Source organism: Corvus cornix, chromosome 2 (genome assembly GCF_000738735.6).
Source record: "Corvus cornix cornix isolate S_Up_H32 chromosome 2, ASM73873v5, whole genome shotgun sequence".
Taxonomy (NCBI): Eukaryota; Metazoa; Chordata; class Aves; order Passeriformes; family Corvidae; genus Corvus; species Corvus cornix.
In genome coordinates, this window is record NC_046333.1 from 64,961,892 (window position 1) to 64,984,402 (window position 22,511).

The 22,511-nt window shown below is 41.6% G+C and overlaps 1 protein-coding gene and 1 long non-coding RNA gene across 8 annotated transcripts in view; one reads left to right on the forward strand and one right to left on the reverse strand.

Moving 5' to 3' along the window:
* The window catches only part of PHACTR1 (phosphatase and actin regulator 1), a 308,164-nt gene that overhangs the window by 276,122 nt on the left and 9,531 nt on the right, over positions 1-22,511 (reverse strand). The window contains 3 exon segments of the mRNA XM_039549910.1: positions 16,570-16,612; positions 16,614-16,717; positions 18,335-18,481. Of these exon segments, the coding sequence (XP_039405844.1) occupies positions 16,570-16,612; positions 16,614-16,717; positions 18,335-18,481 (294 nt within the window).
* Positions 16,180-22,511, forward strand: part of LOC104691402 — a 45,460-nt gene continuing 39,128 nt past the window's right edge. For 6 of the 7 annotated variants that reach the window (XR_005601559.1, XR_005601560.1, XR_005601556.1 and 3 more), the window contains exon 1: positions 16,502-16,695. This is a non-coding gene — a long non-coding RNA (uncharacterized LOC104691402). Of the gene's footprint in view, positions 16,366-16,501; positions 16,696-22,511 lie in introns of those variants that run through there. The other variant, XR_005601557.1, reaches the window with a different exon arrangement.

The following is a 22,511-nucleotide window of genomic DNA, read 5'->3' on the forward strand; positions in this document are numbered from 1 at the left end:
CTTTCACATCCCACCACTAACTCTAGTCTCTCTGTGAAAAAGGAGATCCTGAGTACAAAGGCAAAGCTTGGATCTCCAGTTTCGCCTTCATCTTTTACCAGCATGCAGAGTATTTATGACAACATTTGGCTTATTCATTTCTTGGCATTTAAGATTTTAGTACTAGGCCCCCTGCTACTCCATTAACTGTCAGATAATGCATCATCTGACAGTCATTACTACTTTAAAGGAACCTGGCTGGAATTCTGACCTCCTCTCTTATTTTCTTAATAATAAATACAGTTTTGAATGGGCATGAATATTTGGAGCTTAAAAGCTTTGAGAATATGTCTTTAAAAGTGAAGAGGCTTAAGAGAGAAGATATTCCATCTTTCATAGACTGTTTTTTTTCTTTACATACTTCAGTGACAAACCATTTGTGCTAGGTTCCTCCCTCATTCCTCCAAGTCCTTCTAGGCACAAAGCCCACTTCCCAGTAGCCACCCCAGTTCACATCCATGGCACCAAACAGACAAGAAGCAAATGTGAACAAGCATGACTGTCATACTTTCTGCTGATTTTCTATCAAATTCTGCCAAAGAAACCAACAATGGCCATGCCAAAAACCCCAAAACATTAGCATGCTTCCATGAAAGCCTGCAATTAACAAAACTACATGCAGGTCACCCAGTGAAGAGCAATGCTGAATTAGGGAGCAAGATAGGCTCTTTCATTAGATTTTGAAAAGTCACCATACACCAAAGTAAGCTCTCTGCCACGCTAAGGCTACAATGGAGTTTCTAAGCATTGGGTACCAAGCCCAAATTGAAGCAACGAACTGTCTATCAGGAGAACAATTCACCTTTGCATGTATTTCAAATAAGCTTCTTGCTAGGAGCTTTTTGATTTTTGGGCATCATGTGCGCCACATTATTCTAAAAAATACAGAAGCACTGAAAACTGAATCCATCACTACCACTACTCACTAACAGTACTCCAGACCCAGTTCTCACTGTTGTACAAGTTTAAGTTTCCAAGCTCTTGATTTGCCCAATGAAACAGCACCACCTGCTAGCTCTTACATCCATTTCTTTTGCTCCCCTTCACAAATTCAAAAGACCCAATGTTTTAAAGATGTTAATCAGCAATGAAGTAATCATCCTGCACTCCAGAAGACCACAATGAAACTGTTTCAATGACCCACAGAGACTCTGTTGTTCTATTATTTTGCTGACCTTCCAATGAGTATGACCAATATTTTCTGCAACAATTAAGAATTGCAACAGTAACAACACCCTGAATTTTCTGTCCCTAAGACACTACAAAAGAACGAAAGCTCAAGGCATCAGAAGAATACCTCAGAACTCATTCAGTGCATCATTCCTCAGTATCAACAGAGGATCCATCTAATTCAGCAGCATCTACTAACATTTCAATATAGTCAATTATTATTTGCTAGCACTTCTAGGATGAGAAACACTAGAAAGTGATATTTTTCACCCTGCTGGTGCACTAGTGTGATAATACAACGAAGTATATAGCACATCAGCACCCTTAGCAGGCCAGAAAAGTCTCATTCTAGCGCATGCACCATGAGGTCAGCTGCAAATTACTTCCCAGAGGGCATCCCAGGACAGTAGTAAGGCTGGGGTGGGTAGCTTTCCTTGGGATATAGTTGTTCCTAGATAGAAATACACATTTCTAGGATGTTTTGGCCATGCATGCTCTGTGGAGATGCTCTTTGAATGCAAATAAAAGTACGCAGACTTACAGATATCCAGGGACAGGCTCATAATCCTGCTCTGACTGGGTTGCTTCAGATCTGGAAAGACCTGGCAAATATTTGGCAGATTTGGATTTCTTCCTCATAGAGAAACTGTGTATGAGCAGAAACCACAAGCAGCCCAGCACATGCAGCAACCACAAGTCTGTCTAACTTGAGAGCTGTTATGAGGCTGTGTGGGCCATCAGCCCAAGGCAGGTGGAAGATACCAATCAAAATCAGTGGCATACTGTGATGAGGCACCTGGGGAACACTCTTGCACTCCTAAAACTGGTACAACCCAGCCAAATATTAGGGTGCACATCAGACACACACATCTGTGACCCTGATTTCCAAGAAGTTGGTTTAGTAAACCAAATTTGACCCAACTGTAACTAACTGTGCAAGCAGGGAAAGCACGAGGCGAACAGTTATTAGTAAGAGCAGTAGGAACCACTGTTTGAGTTGACATGGTGAACTCTTCCCCTTTCTCTCCAATGTCTGATCCCTACAGGCTTCTGTGCATGGACAGAGCATGGTTCTAAATATGATACTTTGTAGAATCACAAACAGTTCTGAAGAGGTGTGCCAGCACCTCAGGGTCTGTGCCTCCCAGGACAACGTAGAAGTCCTAACAGCAATGTGTGAGAAGAACCTCATCTACTCCACATCCTGCCAACACTTTTAGTGAGACTGGTGCTGGTTTACTGTTTTCTGAAACATACAAAGTAAGAAGGTGTTGGAATTATTAGGCACCTGGACAGGCTTGAAAAGTGGGTTCATGGGAACCTCACGAGGTCCAACAAGGCCCCGTGCAAAGTGCTGCACTCAGGTCAGGGCAACCCCAAAATATCAATACAGGCTGGGGAATGCAGGGAGAAGGACTTGGGGGTACAGGTGTATGAAAAGCTGGGTGTGACCCAGCAATCTGCACTTGCAGCTGAGAAAGCCAACAGCACCCGGAGCTGCATCAAAGCAGCATGGCCAGCAGGTCAAGGAAGGTGATTCTCCCTCTCTGCTCCACCCTCATGAGACCCCACCTGGACTACTGCATCCCCCTGTCGGATCCTCAGTACAAGAAAGACATAGACCCGTTAGAGTGTGTCCAGAGACGGCCCACAAGATTGGTCAGAGGGATGGAATGCCTCTCCTATGAGGAAAGACAGAGACAGATGGGGTTGTTCAGCCTGGAGAAGAGACAGCTTTGGGGAGATCTTATTGCAGCCTTTCAGTACTTAAAGAGGGCTTGTAAGAAAGGTGGGGACAGACTTTTTAGCAGAGCCTGTTGTGGTAGGACAAGGAGCAATGGTTTTATACTAAAAAGAGGGTTGATTTAGACTAGATAAAAGGAAGAAATTCTTTACAATAAGGGTGGTGAAACACTGGAACAGGTTGACCAGAGAGGTGGTAGATGCCCCATCCCTCAAAACATTCAAGGTAAGATTGGATGGTGCTCTGAGCAACCTCATCTAGTTGAAGATGTCCCTGTTCATTTCTGGGAGGTTAGACTAATTGATATTTAAAGGTCCCTTCCAACCCAAACCATTCTATGATTCTATGATGGCCTCCACAGAGCAGATTTTCCTTTGCAACTTAGAGAACAATTCAGAACATACTTCTAATGTTTATTAATGATGAATCTGGATGCATCAGTGTTTTCCTGAACTGGGTCCTTCCAGAGTCACAGTAAGCCATTTGTGAAGCAGCAGTTCTCTCCCATGGCTACAGAACTGTAATAGAATATGTATCTATTTGAACAAGGATGCTGTAATGTTGATCTATCAGAAGCTATATTATCTGCGTAATAGAAGCTCAATTTGCAGAAAATTTAAATACTAACTGCATTGATCATCAAGCTAAAGTTCCTGTAAGACATTTCATTAATATCATCAAAGAGTATTTCAAATATGATGCAGCAATTCTACTTTACAGAGAGACTAATTAAATATGGAATCTAGTTACTGTTGTACCAGTGAACCTTAATTAGCCTGCAACCATTTAAGGGTTGTTTTGGGAGACTCATTCTGATAAGAGTGCAAAACACAAGCAGAGCTGCAAATAACAATTCCCTACCCATCTGGGACTAAAAATCTTATTATATACGAGGGCTGTAGGATAGACACATTATTTAAAAGAACAGGAAAACAGTCAGACATACTTTTCTGAACATTTTTCATTTGTTTTCAAGCTACTGTGAACTACTTGAAAACTTCTTTAAAAGGAAACTTACCTGCTCATATTTTGTATTCTTTTCCTGAGGGGAGAGAGAGGAGAAGGAAGCCTGAAATAATTTCAAATACATCGTTTTTACTTAATTTTGAAGCCACCATAAAAGGTTTCTAAGGTGAGGTGCATGTAATAGCAAACATAACACAAATCCTCACAGGATAAATCATGTAAGTGCAGCAACAAGATATGGCAGTGACATAAGAAACTTCTGTGCATGAGACGTATGCTTCATCCTTTGCTCTGAGGCCAATGTAGTTTCAGGGTACTGTTGAGCCAGTACATAAAGGGTTGAAAAGGAACCTTTACTGGATTTTATAGTCACTTTTTTATCCAGTATAAATACCAATACAGAGAAACTGTTACAAACATGTTAGTTCTCCAATTTCAAAAGAAAGACTGTGACACAGACTTCAGAAGGGAGGATAAGTCCTTCAGAGAAAGCATCCCCCTTACCACACAGAATGGCATGGAATTAAGGAAGGCGATTCCTAAGGGAAAAGCATCAGAGGATTTTGTCAGAAGAAAGAGATTAGCACTCGAGGTTTTCATTTGCGGATGAGAATAAAAACTTTTCAGGATATACATAAATACCTGTGCAGCTGGACAGCAAGGTGCAAAAAATATATCAAGAAAAAGTATCTTTGTCTCACATAAAACACTCTGTGCATAGAGATCCACAGAAATTGGTTTGGTAATGCCCTGTGGGAAGCAATGCGAGATATCGTATTTACAAAATACAGTCCTCTAAATGCCAGTAGGCAGAAAAAACCAAAAACCAGCGCATTCGATTCTAGCACAGAGGAACATCTTTCTTTAGTCCAAAAATCCTTTGCAGGGGAAAAAATATATCTGAACGGTTGAAACCACTTTGGCCATTCTCCCTCTTAACACTGTAAATACCCATTCTTCCCAGAAAATGTCTTGATCAAAATTTGGAAAGGAAAAATCATTAGCAAATACAATTATTAAGCTTACTTATTAAAGCCCCTGTGATTGAAGAAAGACACAATACAGGTCCTCTTCACCATCCTAAGCCTTCACTTCTGTATCCTTTCTAGGTCTTTTGAGTTTCCTCCTCATGGAAAGGATGTACATGGAGGTTGGAGATGACTTACCCTGAAGTCCTCAGGGCACATTTGAAGGCAGGTAAGGACAACAGATACGTTCATGTATTCAATGAATGATGGGGTCATGCTGTGAGCAGCAGGAATATTATCCCTCCCACCTAATAAAACAAATAGATGAGGACCACCTTTGTATACAGTCCTGGATCTTTTTCTAAGATAGCAAACCAGCTAAACCAAAATATGAAAGTTTGTCTAAACTACTGAGAATACCGTCTTCAAGATCCAACCAACATTTCCTTGCTTAATCCACTTTCAAATTCTGTATTAAATCCAGTGTAAACTTCTAAAAGGGGTAAACCAGCCAGTTCCCACAAGCAAACCACCCACAATATACCATTCAACCAGGGAAGTTGGCTTCACACGAGCGGCTGCAGTACACTAAAGCTCTACTGCACACATACACACAATCCCACAGTCCCACATAGGTGAACCAACAAGACCAAACGTGTTCTAACATTTGTTACACAGGAGGTCAGATGTTTTGAATGATGTTCTGCAAAAACAGCTCTGGATTTTATGTATGGCTAATACTGTCACCACATTCACTTCCTCTGTATATCCCTCTATCTCTTGCTGATAACAATATTTTTCTTTCTGTTGTGAGCTGTAATGAAAGCTAAGTGCTGCCTTATTAAACACACTGATATATAGCCGATACAACATTTTATTTTAGCAACAGGGGGAAGAATGAAGTTTAAAAGCTGGATGAATCTCCAAAATGATAAGGAAGCAGGCCCTGCATTTTCCTCCCTCTCAACACTAGGCTCTACTTTTAATCACAATTGGCTACAAATGTCAGTACACCTTGCCAAAAGCCACAGAAGAAACATATCCTGAAACAGCTACGATGCAGAAAGGAACACCTATCACTACTTGGGACCTGTCTACTTGCCACTGACTTGCATAATTGAAAGAGTAAGTTGCACAACTTCTACAGCAATCCCTCTGCTGCCCACTTTAAGCCTTTTAATCTCATGCTGGTTAACAGATGGTCCCTGCACGCTCCTCAGGCTGCTGACACACACCTCTAGGTATATATACAGCCACTTCAGTGGGTGCCCGCTAACATCATGTTTCTGCTGCCTAGGGCAGCACTGACTGCAAGCAGTTAAGTTTAGTAAGCCCTGAAATGTTTCAATGACAACACATGTCCTGCGTTGCCTTAATTTTGGTGATTCTTTCCCCTGGTTTGCTACTATTATGTCATGAAGCATGTTAACAAAAAGCTGTATTCCATCTGTGTAATGATACTTCTCAACCAAATATTTTTACCACTCTCCCCTTGAGTCTCCTTTAACATTGACAAAGCTGTTAGACCAACTGCTTCCAGAGGGGAAAGCTTGCAAGGTTAAACCCCAAGGTTATTCAGTGATGCCTATCTTGGTTTCTTTAAAAAATAAATAAAACTATCAACTAATTAGTTAAAAAGATTATTATTTGAAGCAATCTTGTAAAATTTATCTCACAGAATGGCTTGTTCTTCTGAGCCTTGAGATAAGACTAAATTACAAATCGAACTTTATTGATTTCTTCTTGCCTTATAATTATAGGCTATCATTTTACATGTAATTAGTTAGCCCCGGTTAATGTTTTATTATTAGCTTTGAAAGATTTTGCTGTTCTTCCACACAGAGAAAATTAAAATGATCAATTGCTTTTCGTTTATATTTGGCTATTTAGACTTAGTAAGTAATCGTGAAAAAAAAAGGGAAAAAAAGTAATTTTTGAAAAAAACTTTTAATGATTTTTGGAAAAACATTCAGCACATCTAAAAAGAGCCTTGATGTATAGTGTGAGTCATAAAGGACGATGAACAAAGAAAGCATTAAGACAAAATTAAATTGTTCATGAATGGAGGAACATGCTAAACTGCTTTAAATATAAACAATGACTACTCATTAGCAGCTTAATGCAGTTTATTCCTAACTCTCCACCTCAGTATTTTCAATAAACGACCTCTACCCACAACCAGAAGAGCAGTCTCTATGCAGAGAGCAGGAATTATCATCACTCTGGGGAATGATTGCCTTAACTGGGTTCATGGAAGCACTATGTAGATTAATAGCTCTTTATCAGAGTTTCCAAGGATGCAGGGTGACCATTTAAAGTCAAAGTTCCCAACTTACAGTTTTAAATGCTGGTATGGCATCTCTGCCAAGACAGCAGGCACAGCCTTCAAGAAGCTGCAGGCCCCCACATACATAGCCTGATAGAACACCGGAGAAAGGAAGAGGCGACAGGAAAAGAGAGAAGCCAACAAAAACCCCACAGATGCCAGGAGCTGAGAGCTCACATGAGATAGTCAGCTACAGACCTCTTCACCAGCACACTGCACAACGTGACCTTTACACCCACCTGCTCCCGCAACTGAGGCTCGGCATGGGGAAGAGCCATTCTCCAAACATCACAGATGCCTCATGCATCAAGCACAGCCCCTTCAAGGTCTTCAGATCTGTTTCTAGCACTTCTCTAGTGCAAGAAAACAGAAGAAAAAAATTATGTATGAAAACTGCACTATCAATGATCTCAGCAAGGAAAACAAAGGACCATTACAGACATCAGATGGGAGTAATCTCTTTCTCAAGGAATATTGCAATGTAACTATTAATTTCCCATTTCGTTTTAACTGGGAGCATACTTTCTCTTCTGAGACAGATTCCTACGGCAAAGCTGTAGCAAAATGGGACTAGGTTGAAAGAGTCTTTTAATGCTGTTTATGATGGCTTAACTCTATTGTAACACTTGATTGAATGAGGGAACATAGGAACATTTTTCCCAAGGACATGCACCCCAGTTAGTTCTCAAATCTGTCAGTAGACTCCTTATCCTTTTACCCACAGAAATAAGCACACACTGGCAGACAAGTGCCACAGTCAAAACAGGTCCTCCCAAATTTGGGCCATCAAGCTTGAGTCAGGCTTTAACCAACTTACCACCATTCTAGCATAGAATTAGATTTAGCCCTGATGAAATTTCTCTTTCATTTTAATAATACATCAAGTATTTAATTTGCTTATAAACTACTAACCAGATGTCTGTCTGTCCAACTACTATATCCACTAACCGTAAAAATGATATTGCAACATAAATTATGCATAGCAAGAATCCTCTGATTAACCAAAATATGCACTGCAGTTGTTATCCATCATAGTTAAAATGGCATGTGTTCATACAGTATATAAAAACACAAGTATATGCAAATTCTTGTCACATACTTCCCCAGTCTTATGTACTTCATAACCAGAATGAAACCACAGTGAATCTGGAATGCAGAAGAAACATGAGCATTTAATTTTTCAAATCTGCCTCCCTATGTTCTTGCTGAATTTGCTACTCATTAAATTCTTCTTTGGACGTCATCTTCACATACTTATACACTGAACTGGAATTTCAAGATATGAAAATTATTACAAAGTCTGCAGTAAAGGCACTAATTATCTTCTTTTAAATATTCGGGAACATTGTCTCTACAATGAAACCTAGGGAAGGTGACCATATACTGAGCGTCCAGCTATAGCTTCAGCATATCAATATAAATTAAGACCATCAATGCTTTTATAAATGAAGGTAACAGAATTGCATGATTATAAGTAATTTTACCCTAATAGCATTCTGAATGAAGAAAACATTTTAGTGGACTATATCAGGAAGTTGTATTATCATGTAAAATACATCACATTAATATGATTAAAATGCTAAAAGTGACATTTTTTGCACCTTATCCACAAGAGATATATTGTCACAAATATTCATCACCAAGAAAGTGTGAAGGCAGTCAAGTTTTATTTTGCTATATAAGTATAATATTTCACACTGACTCTATGGTCTAAAGTAGAAGCACAAGAAATAACTTCTAATAACACAATATTTCATTAACATTGACATTTTATATTTGAAAACAGACAGCCCAGGACATTCTTTCAGGACTAATGACTTTTGTCATATTGCAAAAACCTACAAACCATAAGACTGATTCTGAAGACACTTACATGCCTAGCTCTGAGAATTACTGTGAGTAGTCCCAATGAAACCAATTAGTTGACTCAGAGTAATTAAGCATTAAAGCTAATTATACCTGTTACAGAGGATTAGGCCCTTTCTTTTTACTAGATTTTACAGCTAATAATTCTGAACAACATTGCCAGTTCTGAAGTTCGAAAAAATGCAGTTTCCTTAAAGACCTAGTTTCAATAAGAAATCTATGGCTCCTGATGGGAAAAAAAAAAAAAAAAAAAAGAATTTTGCATCATCCCAGCTTGCAGGAATAGACTCGGTTGTGTTAACCCACCAAGCTCATCAAATAAAACACAGAGATAACTTCTTATTCAGGCAAATTCTGCAACATCAATTTTCTTGAAGGACCAGGTTAATAACAAAGCATTACTGCAGCCTTAAAGTCACACATACTGCAGACAGTTTTACAAGGCATCAGTTCTGCACATTCTGATCCCAAAGCAAGCACATACCTTCCTTCCTTCCATCTCCTGTCACAGCTGTTTCACAGCAATGTCGATGCTGTTGACTGCACGGGTATCAGCTGCCCCCCTAACTCAGAAAGGTAATGCATATGTGCAGTGCCACAAGAACATCATAACTTCCAGCATTCAGAGACATGGATCTTATATCATTTTACTCTTGCCAGTTCCATTATTTTGACTAAGTTTGCCCTTCCCTTCGAACTGTCCCCAGTTATATTTGTTAAATCAAGTCTGCATCAACAATTCCTGTTGGATGACAGCTGGTAAAGCAGGGGTATCTCTCCCCTTTAACAGGACTTGGAGAACTTATTCCCATCTGGCAGTCAGTGAATGTCACAGTCTTAAACCAGAGGTTTCCAAAGTCAAGTGCAAGAGTTAAAACCCAAGTTCCTGATAAAACCTCTTCCCCTCTAAACTGCCTGTTGATACAGAGGTGCTTTCAGCCACTGCACTTAGCCCTGGGGAAGAGGAGGTTATCTCAAATGGCCTACCCTTTCCACATGAAGGGTGGCTTTCAGTTTGGATGTTCATTTTTCCTGGTATGTGTACTCATGTTCCCAGAGCTGGAAAGCAGCCAGGAAACGAATCACAGGCACATATCTGATCTTCAGCTATACTCCAAATTAAGCAGTATTAAGACTATCGGTCATCAGTCAGTTAAAGTGCAGACACAAGGTTTTGTAAGGCAACACCTGATGGCAAAGGAGACCAGTTCTTCAGGCCCTTTTATAAAGGTATTAAGAAATGCTTTGCCAAAACCTTTGATTCGGGTTCCTAAGTATGACAGGATCTCCATGACAATAATCTGAAGGAGTGATTAGAGCAGAGCTAGAAGTGGAAATTTTCCAAGCATGCATTTTTACTAATCTTTCTCCAAAAAGAAATAAAACCTCCCACACATATTAGAAAGCCTACTACTGCATATTTCTCTCTCCCCTGTTCTCCCGAGACCAGTCTTTTCTACCTGAAATCCTAAAGCCACCATAATTTGAAAATATTTTTAAAAACACAATTATGTCCTTCAGATTACCCTTCCAACATTATTTCTAAATTGTGAGGTCCATAAATCCAAAGTAGTTGAAATTTGCATATAGTTTTAGGGAGCATTTATTCATATATCATGAAACCATGCAGAGTATTTTACTATGGATATATTCAAACATACACTCGATAAACAGGGAAGAAATAACACAACTCCAAATGTGATAGCATTTCAAATGACTGCAGAGATGATTAACTGTGTTAAATCATTTGTAAGGATGACCAGGGGCAAACTGAGAAACTTCAAAACAGACTTTTAAATAAAATGATGGGGTTTAGAGAAAATTAAAAATTAATGGGATGGAGATTTCCTGCAGAAAATCCAGTCAAGTAATTTCACTTTATTTTCACCTATTTACAATTTACCCACCTCAGTGAGCTGTATAAATATTCTTTCTTATTTTACATAGTAACAAAATAAAGTTCGCAAGCTCCTCCTTGTTCACTGCAGCAAAATGTATCATATCCTTCCAGACAAATCAACATGTATGAGGCTAATACACAAATAACATTATCTTTCCATTAGAAAGCAAAATCATACATCATTTTGATCCCTGAGAAGTATTCTGCATAGCTCTAGAGCTACATAATCCAGTGAATACAGCAGTACAAACACTAACAGTGAGGCAGCCTACCATGACAGCTGTAAGAAACCCTAGGGCCCAAACAGAGCATGCAAGGTGCCCGGACACTGAAAATATAAGACACTTTTGATTTCAACTTTGTGCCTGGTTCAGACCAGGAAAGTTCCCGCATACACAACTAACAGTCACCCTTTGTGTCCTGGCTTTCCCCCACCAGCTCTGCATGAGAGAAACAGCCGACCATGAACATTTCCCAGCTCGCGAACATTTGTCTCAGCCATTCAGCAGTTTCTGCCAGGATCCTCCTCCCTCTTTACACCCTGTGAATTAATTCTGCTTGCAGCAGCACTAACACATGCTGACGTAGATTTTTTCCTCTCCCCAGTGTGATTTATTCGTCACTGCTTAAGAACAGCAAATGGCACCAAGTTCACTTGCCTTTCTAGACACAAGGACCTTCCTTCTGTACACATGGCAAAATTATGCACAGCCACTCAGTCCCTTCCCTCTCAGCTTTGCTTTCCCAGAACACATTCCAAGAGAACATGTGGCTCCACACTACAAAGAGATAAAACAGATCTTTCATCACTGAAGGGGAGCAGTGATGTATATTTCTACAGTCTGGCTCAGATCCCTGGCTGAAGTCAACAAATGACTTAAGTCACTTGAGGACCCAGCTACTTCAGTGAGATTACTGAGTGATTTCAGTGCACTAGAAATCTGTGCTACACTCCATGGCCGAGCGAGCCAGCTGGGCTCCATAGCTTGCACAGGCTGCACCATCTCTATCAAGTTCTACCTGTCACTACCCCTTTCCCCCTCTGTCCTCTCTCTTCAGAGCCCAGCTCCTCCACTCCTCCTGACGCTCCTCTGGCTTCTGTTTGGTTGCACCACTGGTACACACTTTAAATCAGGGTGGGAGGAATATATTCACATTCAAAATCTCCCCTCTCCTCATTTCACAGCATGGAAGCTACTTTTTTCTGAAGGAACATCCCCTCTTTGCTGACCCCTAGTACAGCTGCTGCAGTCATTCTGGCCTTACACCTTCTCCAAGGCATTGGCCTGCTTTCTCTCCAAGTCTCCATTCCCAAGTTAAGTAAGTAGACAATCAGCCTTGCTCAAACAAAGGCCGACATTTGGTGACCTCCCAGAACAACTGAGGAGCTGAGATAAAGACAGCTTCTTGCACCACTTAACAAGAAGCCAGGCTGCTAGAATCAGCTTTGCAGAGGATTGCAGTGCAAAGCTTACTCTTTTTCAGCTAGGGAGGAGTAAGAGTATCTGTCTGTGTATAGAAATAGCTTCAATAATGACTAACACTTGAAGGGCTAAAAGAGAACCTGACCAGATCAACTGAGTGCAGTAGTTCCCCCCTTCCCTAGCAAATATCAATAAAATTCTGACAGGGATTCCCCAAGCAGCTACATGAAGGGGGATGCAGGAGAAAAGTTCACACATCTTGGATTTAGTGACTTTTAAGTAGTCCATTTCCTTATCAGTCATCACCTCTGCCAATTTATCAAGCTTGAAAGGTACCTACCATGCGTTGCCATTTAAAAAGTACAGTATTTTGCAACAGGAAGAACAGAAATCAGCCAAAAGTTGTAATAGGTCAAAACCAATAAAAACCACTTGAACTTACCAGCTAGCACAGGACCAGGAAATATATTATGCTATTGGACAACTGTCACACACAGAGGCCCAAGTTTTCAGAAGTAATTTGGAATTAGCTTCTAGATGCCTGAATCAGAAGGTAGAAAGACAGTTTGAAAACTGCTTTTAAGAAGATGTATATGAAAAGCCAAAGATGGATGTTAAGAGATAGAGCAATGCCAGATTGCTAATCGTAATAAAGAAAACAAAAGATCACCATCCAAAAGTGAGAGCACATTCCACATTCCTCTAGTGTTGCACTGGAGGAAGTTGTTCAGAAAATAAAAAATTAATTTCTGTATGGAACTGATTTAGTATCAAATATGGAAAAAGAATTTATAGCTACCTATAGCTTTACAGTGTTATGTAGCTACATTAATTTTGGCAGAAGAGGTAATTTTAATCCTTTGGGAAGTATTATCCTCTTGATATGAGCACATAACTCAGATTAATAGGATTTGCATATGTATAATGATAGAGAAAATAACCCTGGGTTTGGAAAACAACTTGGTATTTTAATCAGTTTGGGAACACCAGAAAAAAACCATACCAGGCACAACTACTCCAACAGCATTTGTCAACTCATGCTAGGTAATAATTGTGAGTCAATTGATCAATATTTAGAAACAAACATAATAAACTGGTATGTTTTGGAAAATCAAACAAAGCAGAGCTATTAGTATAATCGAAAGACAAGGGGAGGTAGAAGCTGCAGTGTAATCACTTGCAAATTGTGTTTTTTAAAGACCCGGACCAAATACATGCTATACCCAAACTGTGTAATTGACTCTGTGTATGCAATCTCTCAGTCGTTCAACAATACAGATAACAGCAGTAATGGTATAATTATAACTTACAGCTGAAGTAGATAAAAACCTGATGGTTCTTAACTAGTGGTTGCAATTAAGGGTGGAGAAGAGCACTATTCACTGCATCTGGTTATGGTTCATTAATAAAAGTGGATTTAAAGTTCCAGTACAGCTAAACAGTTGCATGCTGCAGCCAAACTCGGACCATGTCCTGACAGAATACAATGACTGGGCAATGCAGCTTGACTTGTAACAGCTGTAGGAAAGACAGCTCTGCAAGCAGTGGTTGAGCAGCAAGTGTAGATATGGAATACACTAAATGGAAAGCAAGCAATAGGCACACGAGGAAGAGGTTCTTTCCTGCGTCCCAAGCATCACTTCAGCTTCGACTGCATCCGTGGATTGAAGAAATAGCTTTACTTCCTTCCTACCACCTTCCCCCTTCACAGGCAAAGAGGTACACACACCCCTGTGCACACACGTGCGCTGCCAGCCCACGGACAGACAGGGAGAACAAGGCAAGGCGGGACACGCGTCCTCCACTCCCGGCGGAGCGGCTTCAGCACCGGGGGCGGCGGACAGCGCCCCGGGCTCCCGGGCAGGAGGCCGGGCCCCTCCGCCTACAGCGCACTGGGACACCAAGGGCGACCCGGCACCCTCCGTGGCACAGCAGCAGCGACACCAGCAAAGAGACTGCAAATTGAAACCTGGTCGGCTTAGAAACAGGGTGCTTCGCCCCCGGAGGCAAAAAGATAAATGCAAGAACACCTCATAAATAATAAGTTTCAAAAGTAAAGCCTGAGCTGCGTGGCATTATCAGGTATGAGCAAAAGTGGACAAACACATTTTCTAGTGGCTTTTTCCTCAGACTAGAGAGTTCTCAAATCCAGGCAGCTTGGTTTGTGCTTTCTGAGCAAACAGAAGAGTAAACCCAACAGCTGAGAAATGAAGTGGGTATCAGCAGCACGTTTCACTCGCTTTTTGGCTCACTCACTCAATACTGGTTGCTAAGCAATTTTTTTTTTTTTTTAGAGCACAAAACTACTCACTGCCAGATGGATTAATGAAAATACACACTTGCACTACTTACAACATTTTTCATTTATATTTCTTGATACACCAGTACTGTTTTAATTATTTTTTTTTTTAAGGAATTCCATTTCCAGGTTTGCAAGTAAAGACCCAAATTATAGAGCGCCAGGAGGAGGGGAGGAACAGAAAGAAGTTAAGTGTAATTATCAAATTCTTTGGTGGATTTCAGGAAAGAGGTACCTTGAGACTTGCTCATCCTCTGGGACTTATAGTAAAAACAGCATGTCTAGCTCAGCATAGAGATGTGAGGCACCAGGTGACCTGAAGGTGCCTTGCTCTTAACTGGTTTATCTATTTATAACTACATGTCATAACATTACCTGAGAGAACACAAGTCAGCATAGGGTTATTTCAGCAGTCAAATAACCATACACAGCCTTTTTTTATTTACACCTTACACACAGCAGTGCTCTTTCCATTTTCACTTCCAGGTCTTTATAGAGCTGAAACCTGGCATGGTCTTCCAGGCTGTGCCCTGGAATGCCACCCAACTTACCAATGGTTTGGTAATTTTTTAGAAGTCATGCTCAGAGAGAAATAATGACACGCCATACAACATAACCAACTGTTCCGTCAGTGGTAAAACCAAACTGCGCATCAGCCATTACCAAGGGTGTAATTGCAGCAGGGATAACAGGAGGGGGAGGGGAATCCGTTCCATCCCCAAACGGAGAAGAAAATGCATCTCTGCCATCTCCAACTTTCTGCCAGCTGAAAAGGGGGAGGAGGGATGGTAGAGACTGCAGCAGGGCAAGCAGCAACTCCAAGGCAGCTCATTTGCCTTTACAGCTGGCAGTGAGCTGACAGGCTCAGCATCAAAGAATGCTACACAGTTGGGTCATTTTGTGCGCTACTGCTGGGACATGAGGGAGCCTGCAGTACTGCTGGCTACAGATTCTCCCTCACACTGTCCCCCTTCCCAAACAGAGGAAGTCTGATTTGGTGCATAGAACCAGCAGAAAGAAATTTCTTTTCTTTTGTTTTTGAGAGCAACTAACCTCTGGTGTACTTAGTTTGCTGTTGACAGAGATCATAAGGAAAGGTCAAGAAAGGAGGGAAAAGCACAGGCCTAGTAGGAAAGAAACAGGATAGTTTCATCATGTGCAGGATGAGCTTAAACCTCAAGGGAGTCATGAGGAAGAGGTGGCAAAGAGGAAGGCACAGCAGTGGAGAAAGGGGAAGGAAAGGTCAGGTAGAGAACTGCAGGAGGTTCATCCCAATAAAAGGCAGGAGGAGGTCAGTGTAGGGAGCTGGAGGTGTGTTGGTAGAAACCCTCAGGCTGTACACGCATCGAGAGTCACAAAAGGCAACGCTGAGACAACGGGGGACCTCATGAAACTAAGTGGACAACGCAGGTGCAAGTTTTCTTGCACTTCTGAGGCACAAACCCATCAGGGGAAGAAGGCAAAGAGTGAGCATGGGAGAGACTTGCAAAACGCCAAGGGCAGCGTCTCCAGGAGGGACGCCAGAACCTGGCGAGGAGGGACAGTGCAGAAGCCTTGTAGGGATGCGCCACGACGCTCTGCAGGGCGAGAGGGCGGCACTCTGGGAGAGGGGAAGCTTCGAGGAGCTGAACAGAGAAGGACAGCCGGCCCCCGGCTCACCCAGGTGGGAGGCGCGGGGCAGGGGAAGCCGGTCCGTGGCCCAGGGCCGGAGGAGGCCGGCGAGGTGCGAAGGCGCGGGCACCTGGGCAGGGCCGGGCGGCGGCGCCCGGGGAGCCCGCGGGCGCTGGCGGGGGCGGAGGGCGGGGGGCGGCCCCTTCCCTCCCTGCCTCCCCCGCCGCCGGTCGCGCCGGGCCGGGCCGCCTCTCACCTGTGTCGAGGTTGAAGGAGATGCGGGCCTCGGCGAGGTAGGGGGGTGTCGCTCTTGGAGCGGACGCGGCGGATGGGTCTGCGGTCGATGTCCTCCTCGGAAGATGCCGCCATTAATGTGGGCACGGTGAGCAGCGTGGCCCGGCGAGCTGGCGAAGGCGAGCGGCGGCGCGGGGCGGCCGGGCGAGGAGGGGGCGGAGGGGGAGAGAGGGGAAAGGAGGAGGGAGAGAGGCGCGGGAGGGGGAGGGGAGGACGGGGAAGGAGAGAGGGAAAGGGAGAAAGGAGCGCAGGGAGGGGTGGGGGAGAGACAGGGAAAACCCGTCAAGGATCTGCGGACGGGAGCGGCCGCGGCGGCCCTGCCCGCTGCCCCTGCCGAGTCCCGCCCGCCTCCGCTGCGGGGGACGGAGCGGTGTCCCCGGCCCCGGCGCTGCCGGCCCCCGCCCCGGGCAGGGTCCGGCCGAGCGCCTTTCCCGCCCCCAGGGGAGGTCCCGGTTGAGGTGCCAAACGCCGCCGATGGGCCTGGCCGGCAGAGGTGCCACCCCGCAGCAAGCCTGGCGCCCTGAATTGCTCCTTTCCAGCCCAGGGCGTCTCGTAACTCACAGCACAGCTGCATCAGGACTTGGTGGGATGTCTAATGTGTATCCCTTCACCTCCTTGCCCTCTTTCCTTGGACAAACCCATGACATAAAGCGGGATGGTGTGCCACACCTTGGCAGTTTAAAATGCCAAGGGAACTGAGGAGCCTGCCCTCAACGTTTGAAACTGACCGTCACTCAAAGGCCGGGGCTCGCCTTCCTAAGTCACTTCGGCAAGTCTTTGAGAAAAATGTGACCATCTGCAAAAACCAGAGACTCCGTTCTCCGGCTGCAAGCTGGGGTCGGTGTTTTGTGGCATCTCTGTTTCTCTGTTTAGTAATCAGCTCTTTATGTAGACGTTCTTACCCTGTGGTTTATATGCTGCCTGCCACATTAGGGCTCCAATTTCGGTTGGTTAGTGTAATATAAAAAATTAAAAATGCTATTTAAAAAAAGTGGTAGCACAACAGTACCACGTAAAGTAAGAGCTGGACAGTTAAAATATGTGCCTAAGAGTGTACTAGCTCATGACATTTAATTCAGGGCTTTTTTAAAAAAAAACCCACTCTGCTTAAAGTCACTGAGTTGTCAGTACTTCCAAAATCTTTTGTTTTGATCAACTTCAATGAGAAAAAAAGACCAGGGAAGGAATGCTGGGGCTCAGTAACTCTGAAGGCACTGATAGTAACACTAGTTGGTCTGAATTTTGAAGGACGGCTCTGTTACTCATTCCTGCAGAGTCAGGAGTTTTCTGTTACATGTTTGCCAATTAGTCCTATTGCGGTTTTGGGGTGTGCTGCATGTTCTTCAATAGCAGTAACATTGGGTTTAGCTGAAGTCTGCTGTTAGCTGTAATCCCTTCATAAATGTTCTCAAGACCTTTCATGTTTCTGGATGCCTGGAATGGATAAGACGTATTTTGTTTGCAAATCAATTCTATTTTGGTGTGATCTCACTAGCTCACCCTGGCTAAAACAGGGAAAAAGTTTTAGTTAGCACTTGCAGGAGAATTTTGAAAATGATCCTTGTTCATACATATGCAGGTACTTGTAGTTAGACAGCCTTGGCATCTTTGGATGTCTGGTAAACCACCACATCACTTGTGAGAGGAGGCACCATCTGGTCCATCTGCATCTCAAAAAGAAGACTTTAATTAACATCGTATACTGTTTAGGGAAGGTGTGGTCTTACCATTATCAAGGTTGAAGCAGATGCGAGCTTCTTCCAAGTAAGGGGTGTCACTCTTAGACCGGAGCCTTCTGATGGGTCTCCGGTCTATGTCATCCTCAGAAGTTGCTGTCACCAGAGTGGGCACAGTGAGAAGAGTTGCCCGACGAGCTGGTAAGAAAAAACAGATGAAGAGGAGAATAGGAGGAGAACAGAGAAATGGAAAGGGGGAGAAACAGGTAGAAAAATTAAAAAAAAAAAAAAGGAGAGAAAGAAAATCACTCAATGGAAGAGATGATCTGTAGCAGGTAGTAGAACAGGCTGTTTGGTATAAGGTCCTTGCATTATATTCTAAGTGCTGCAGAATTTAAGGGCTGCACTAAATGATACCAAGAAAAGATTGCTGTCTTGTGTGCCCCAAAGACACAGGTTATAGCTGTATTGCTGCCGCAGATTGCAAGTTCCTAGTTTTGCCACTAAAACCATTCTTTTCTCAACTTCTCAATAGCTGCAGTCTCTCTTTTCCTGAATGCTGTTTTTGAGGCTGTGATACCTGAGTAGTGGAAGTATTTTAGTCGATTAATTTGCAGAAATCAGTGGAAGCTGTGCTTTGAACACATGATGTGGTGCTTACCCTTGACATGATGCAGCTATTCCAAAACTCAGTTTCTTGGTGTCTCAACTTGGGCATTCAAAATTAACAGCTCCTTTTTGCTCTTAATCACTTTATGTCTCAATTTCTTGGTTGTGGAACAGGGAGAAACATAATTTTCATTCAGTCGGAATTTTGTGAACGTATAAATCCATTAATATTGTAAAGTATTCATATACTTTAGTGAAGCACCCATGAAAAACCCGTGAGTAAATTAAGATTTCTATCTTCTGAACAGGATTTAAATGGCTTGGGGCCATGCATTCAAGGAGGAGAAAGCAAAATATTTAATACTGGCTCATTAAGTGAGCACTGCCCACTTCATGCACTGATGAAGCAAATGGTAGGATAGTAAAAAATTGCTGTCATCATGCAATTAGAAGCCGTACTATAATCCATATGTATAAGGAGACTGAATTAATGTTGCAGAGGCACCCTTCATTTTGGCATTGCCTAAGTATTTAGCTCTGGACCTTATAGCCTTGATAATGTCCCTTAAATGTAGGTGTTTTATATGTGAAATGTAATTATGAGTGGCTTTTGGATGCTTTGGGCACTGAGCCTATAAATTACAAATGACAAACAGAAGAGCCTCTATAAATACATCCACCTAAACTCTCTCCCTGAGTAGATAATCACAAATGCTAGTTGGGAGGTGGCTGATCACTGGAAGTATGAGCACCATGCACAAGTACTGTCTCCTCCACCTCATATATAGTTGGAAAGAGAATTTCTGCTTGAAAGCCTGTCCTTACCCTTGATGTGGGCCTATTAAAATAAACTATCATGTGGGACCGTGTAAGAGCCTAGGAGCCTAAACCCTGAATATTTCTTGCTGTTGGGACATAAGAGTCTTTATCTCAGGGCTTTCGTAAAGCATCACACTTCAAATAACTAACAGTGAACTATATTTTCCAATTGGGACTGGAGAGCATGACTGATAGTGACTGATAGCACATTCTGCAACGTACTAACTGTGATTCTTTCTTTTTAAAGTTTTTTAGGGTTTCACACGAAACCTGTCAATCAGTAGCTTTCAGATGCCTAAAATCTGACTTAGGTGTTAGGTATGATAGCGTATGATTAGTATGAGTTAACAAAAGCTGCCATGCTCTGTTTTTCAATTTGCACTATTGTGTAGTTTACTAAACAAGTAAATCTGTGCTGCTGGAGGTAGAGGTTATTTCTGGTCTAACTTGCTTATTTTCTGTTTTTAAATAGATTTCTTTCAAGTTTTTGCTAATTTCTAACCTAGCATTTGAATTTGAAGTAAAAGCAAAGGGCAGGAGTTGATTTAATGGGGTCAACGATTTAGATTAAGCTAAAGTAAACACTGTAACTAGGCTGTAAACCATTATTCCCTTGTAAGGGGGAAGTACAGTAATGAAGATAAAAGAGAATGGAAAATTTCTACTATGGAAAATTTTGTGTACTGCATCTTCAAATTTACACTTAAGGAAGATTTATTGGTATAGGAAGTCAGCATTGTAAAACTCATCTCATGAAACAACCATGTAAAAGATTTGTCTTTTAAAACTGGCATAATCTAGCTATGGTTAAAGTCAATGAAAGGGCACCCATGCAGTTCAGGGCTAGCTGGATCACAGCACAGAAATCTATTTGAAAAAAAATCCCAACACCAAATTACATATACATTTATAGTAAGCAGAGAATAAGAGTAGGCTTTTCTATATAATTGTTTATAAACCATTTTTAACTTTTGGGTCAAAATATTGGGATCTGGCTTGTATTCATTTTGACTACAGGTAGGTGGATGCTAGAAAATGTTTCTTGTAGTAATCATTATGTTTTACTTTGACAACTGTGATTATCTCCCCTTTGTGTATATTACCAAAAGGAGTTTTCAAGAATGACTGGAAATTTTCAGTAAACATTGAAAACATTTCAGAGTATGCTAATAAGTATTAAAACATTTTGCAGTAAAAACCTAAGATCAATTCTTACGCAGCCTCAGAACTGGAAAGTATAGCTGATCACATTCTGGTATCTACAGAGTGACACTGAATGTTTATGCCTGCCATGAATATAACTGTACACACTCTTTTCCTAATCCATAGCAGTCTTTATTTCAAGAATGACTTGCCATACATTTTTTAGTAAAGCTGTCAATACATGCCCAGTGTGACCATCGGGTCCATTACAGATAACCCACCAGTATCTCTAGCTTCAGCTGCTCTCCACAAACCAGCTCAGTCTCCAGGACACACTTTTAGGAGATAGTTTTTCAGGAAAATTAGGAAGTATCCTCTTGAAGGTCTTGGAGCAAGGGAATGACATTACAATACACATTAAGGGACCCACTTACTCTGCAAATGGATTTGAGACCAGTGTCGAAAAGCTCCATTTAAGGAGCCACTGTAACAGCACACGGAAGGGAAATCAGTAATTTTGTTAAATTCTTTCATTCTATTTTCATCATTCCTCATTGGGTTACACCCCAGTTTGCACCTTGCGGCAATGTCTTGTCTGGTATTTGTTAGAAAGGGAAAAAGTTGCTTATGGAAGGGAAAAATACCTTAAAAATATAAATGCTGTAATGTACATTGTGACATCTTAGAACTGACTGTATATAATCTCCCATTTGTTTGTCTCAAAATATTGTATGTTACTGATGTGCAACACAAGTATGTTTTTGGGAGAAGGGAAAGTAAAATATGTAAATTTTTATATCACAAGTTCAGAGGCATTTTGAACATGTAATTTCAATATATTTAGTTATATCTACAGCTGGTTCCAATTTTTGAATACTGCTTAAAATTACTGAAAACATGAAGGGCAGTTTGCAAACAATTTTTGATGCCTTCCTTTTTTTCCATTAAAATACTTTTCCACATATTTTAATAAGAATGTTAGTAGTAATTTTTGTTTGTCAAGAACTACCTTTATGCTTTGAAGAGTTATAGTATTGATTTTTTAAAGAGTTGTGTTATTTAGAAAAAAATATAATTGGAAAAAATTCAGAAGTGAAAGGGCATCTTCCTAAAAACTAATTGGAGAAAACGCAAAATATTCATCTAGATTTTTCCATCCACTTTTACTAATCAGCCTTTATTAAAAGATCTCATTGGTGACACAAGTATCCTGGTCATTTTTTACTCAATAGGGTCTTCATCTAGAAATCCTAATTTGCAGAGTAGATTTTGACCTCAAAATGGCAAATCTTTGAAATATGATGATTTTTATCTTAGTACAAGTGAAGCACTAAAACATTTCTTGTAGATGTCTAGATGTAGAAGGGGTATGTTTCTGATTCATAGAATCACAAGCAGCTTCAAATAACACTGAAATAGTCATGAGATGGATACTGGTTTACATCAGAAATCTTTAAGTCTTTTCTGAGGAAAACCTTGTTTCTCAGGGCAAATTTTGAACAACTTTGTAGAATACCTACAAAAATATTTAAATTGCAGTCCTACTCGTGCTGATTGAATAGGATTCTTCGTTCTTGCTACTTTTTTTCACTAGAGAAACATTTGAGCTCTTACTCAGTTCTCCTTCATGCTTCTGTGGAGAGGGCTCACCATGGCA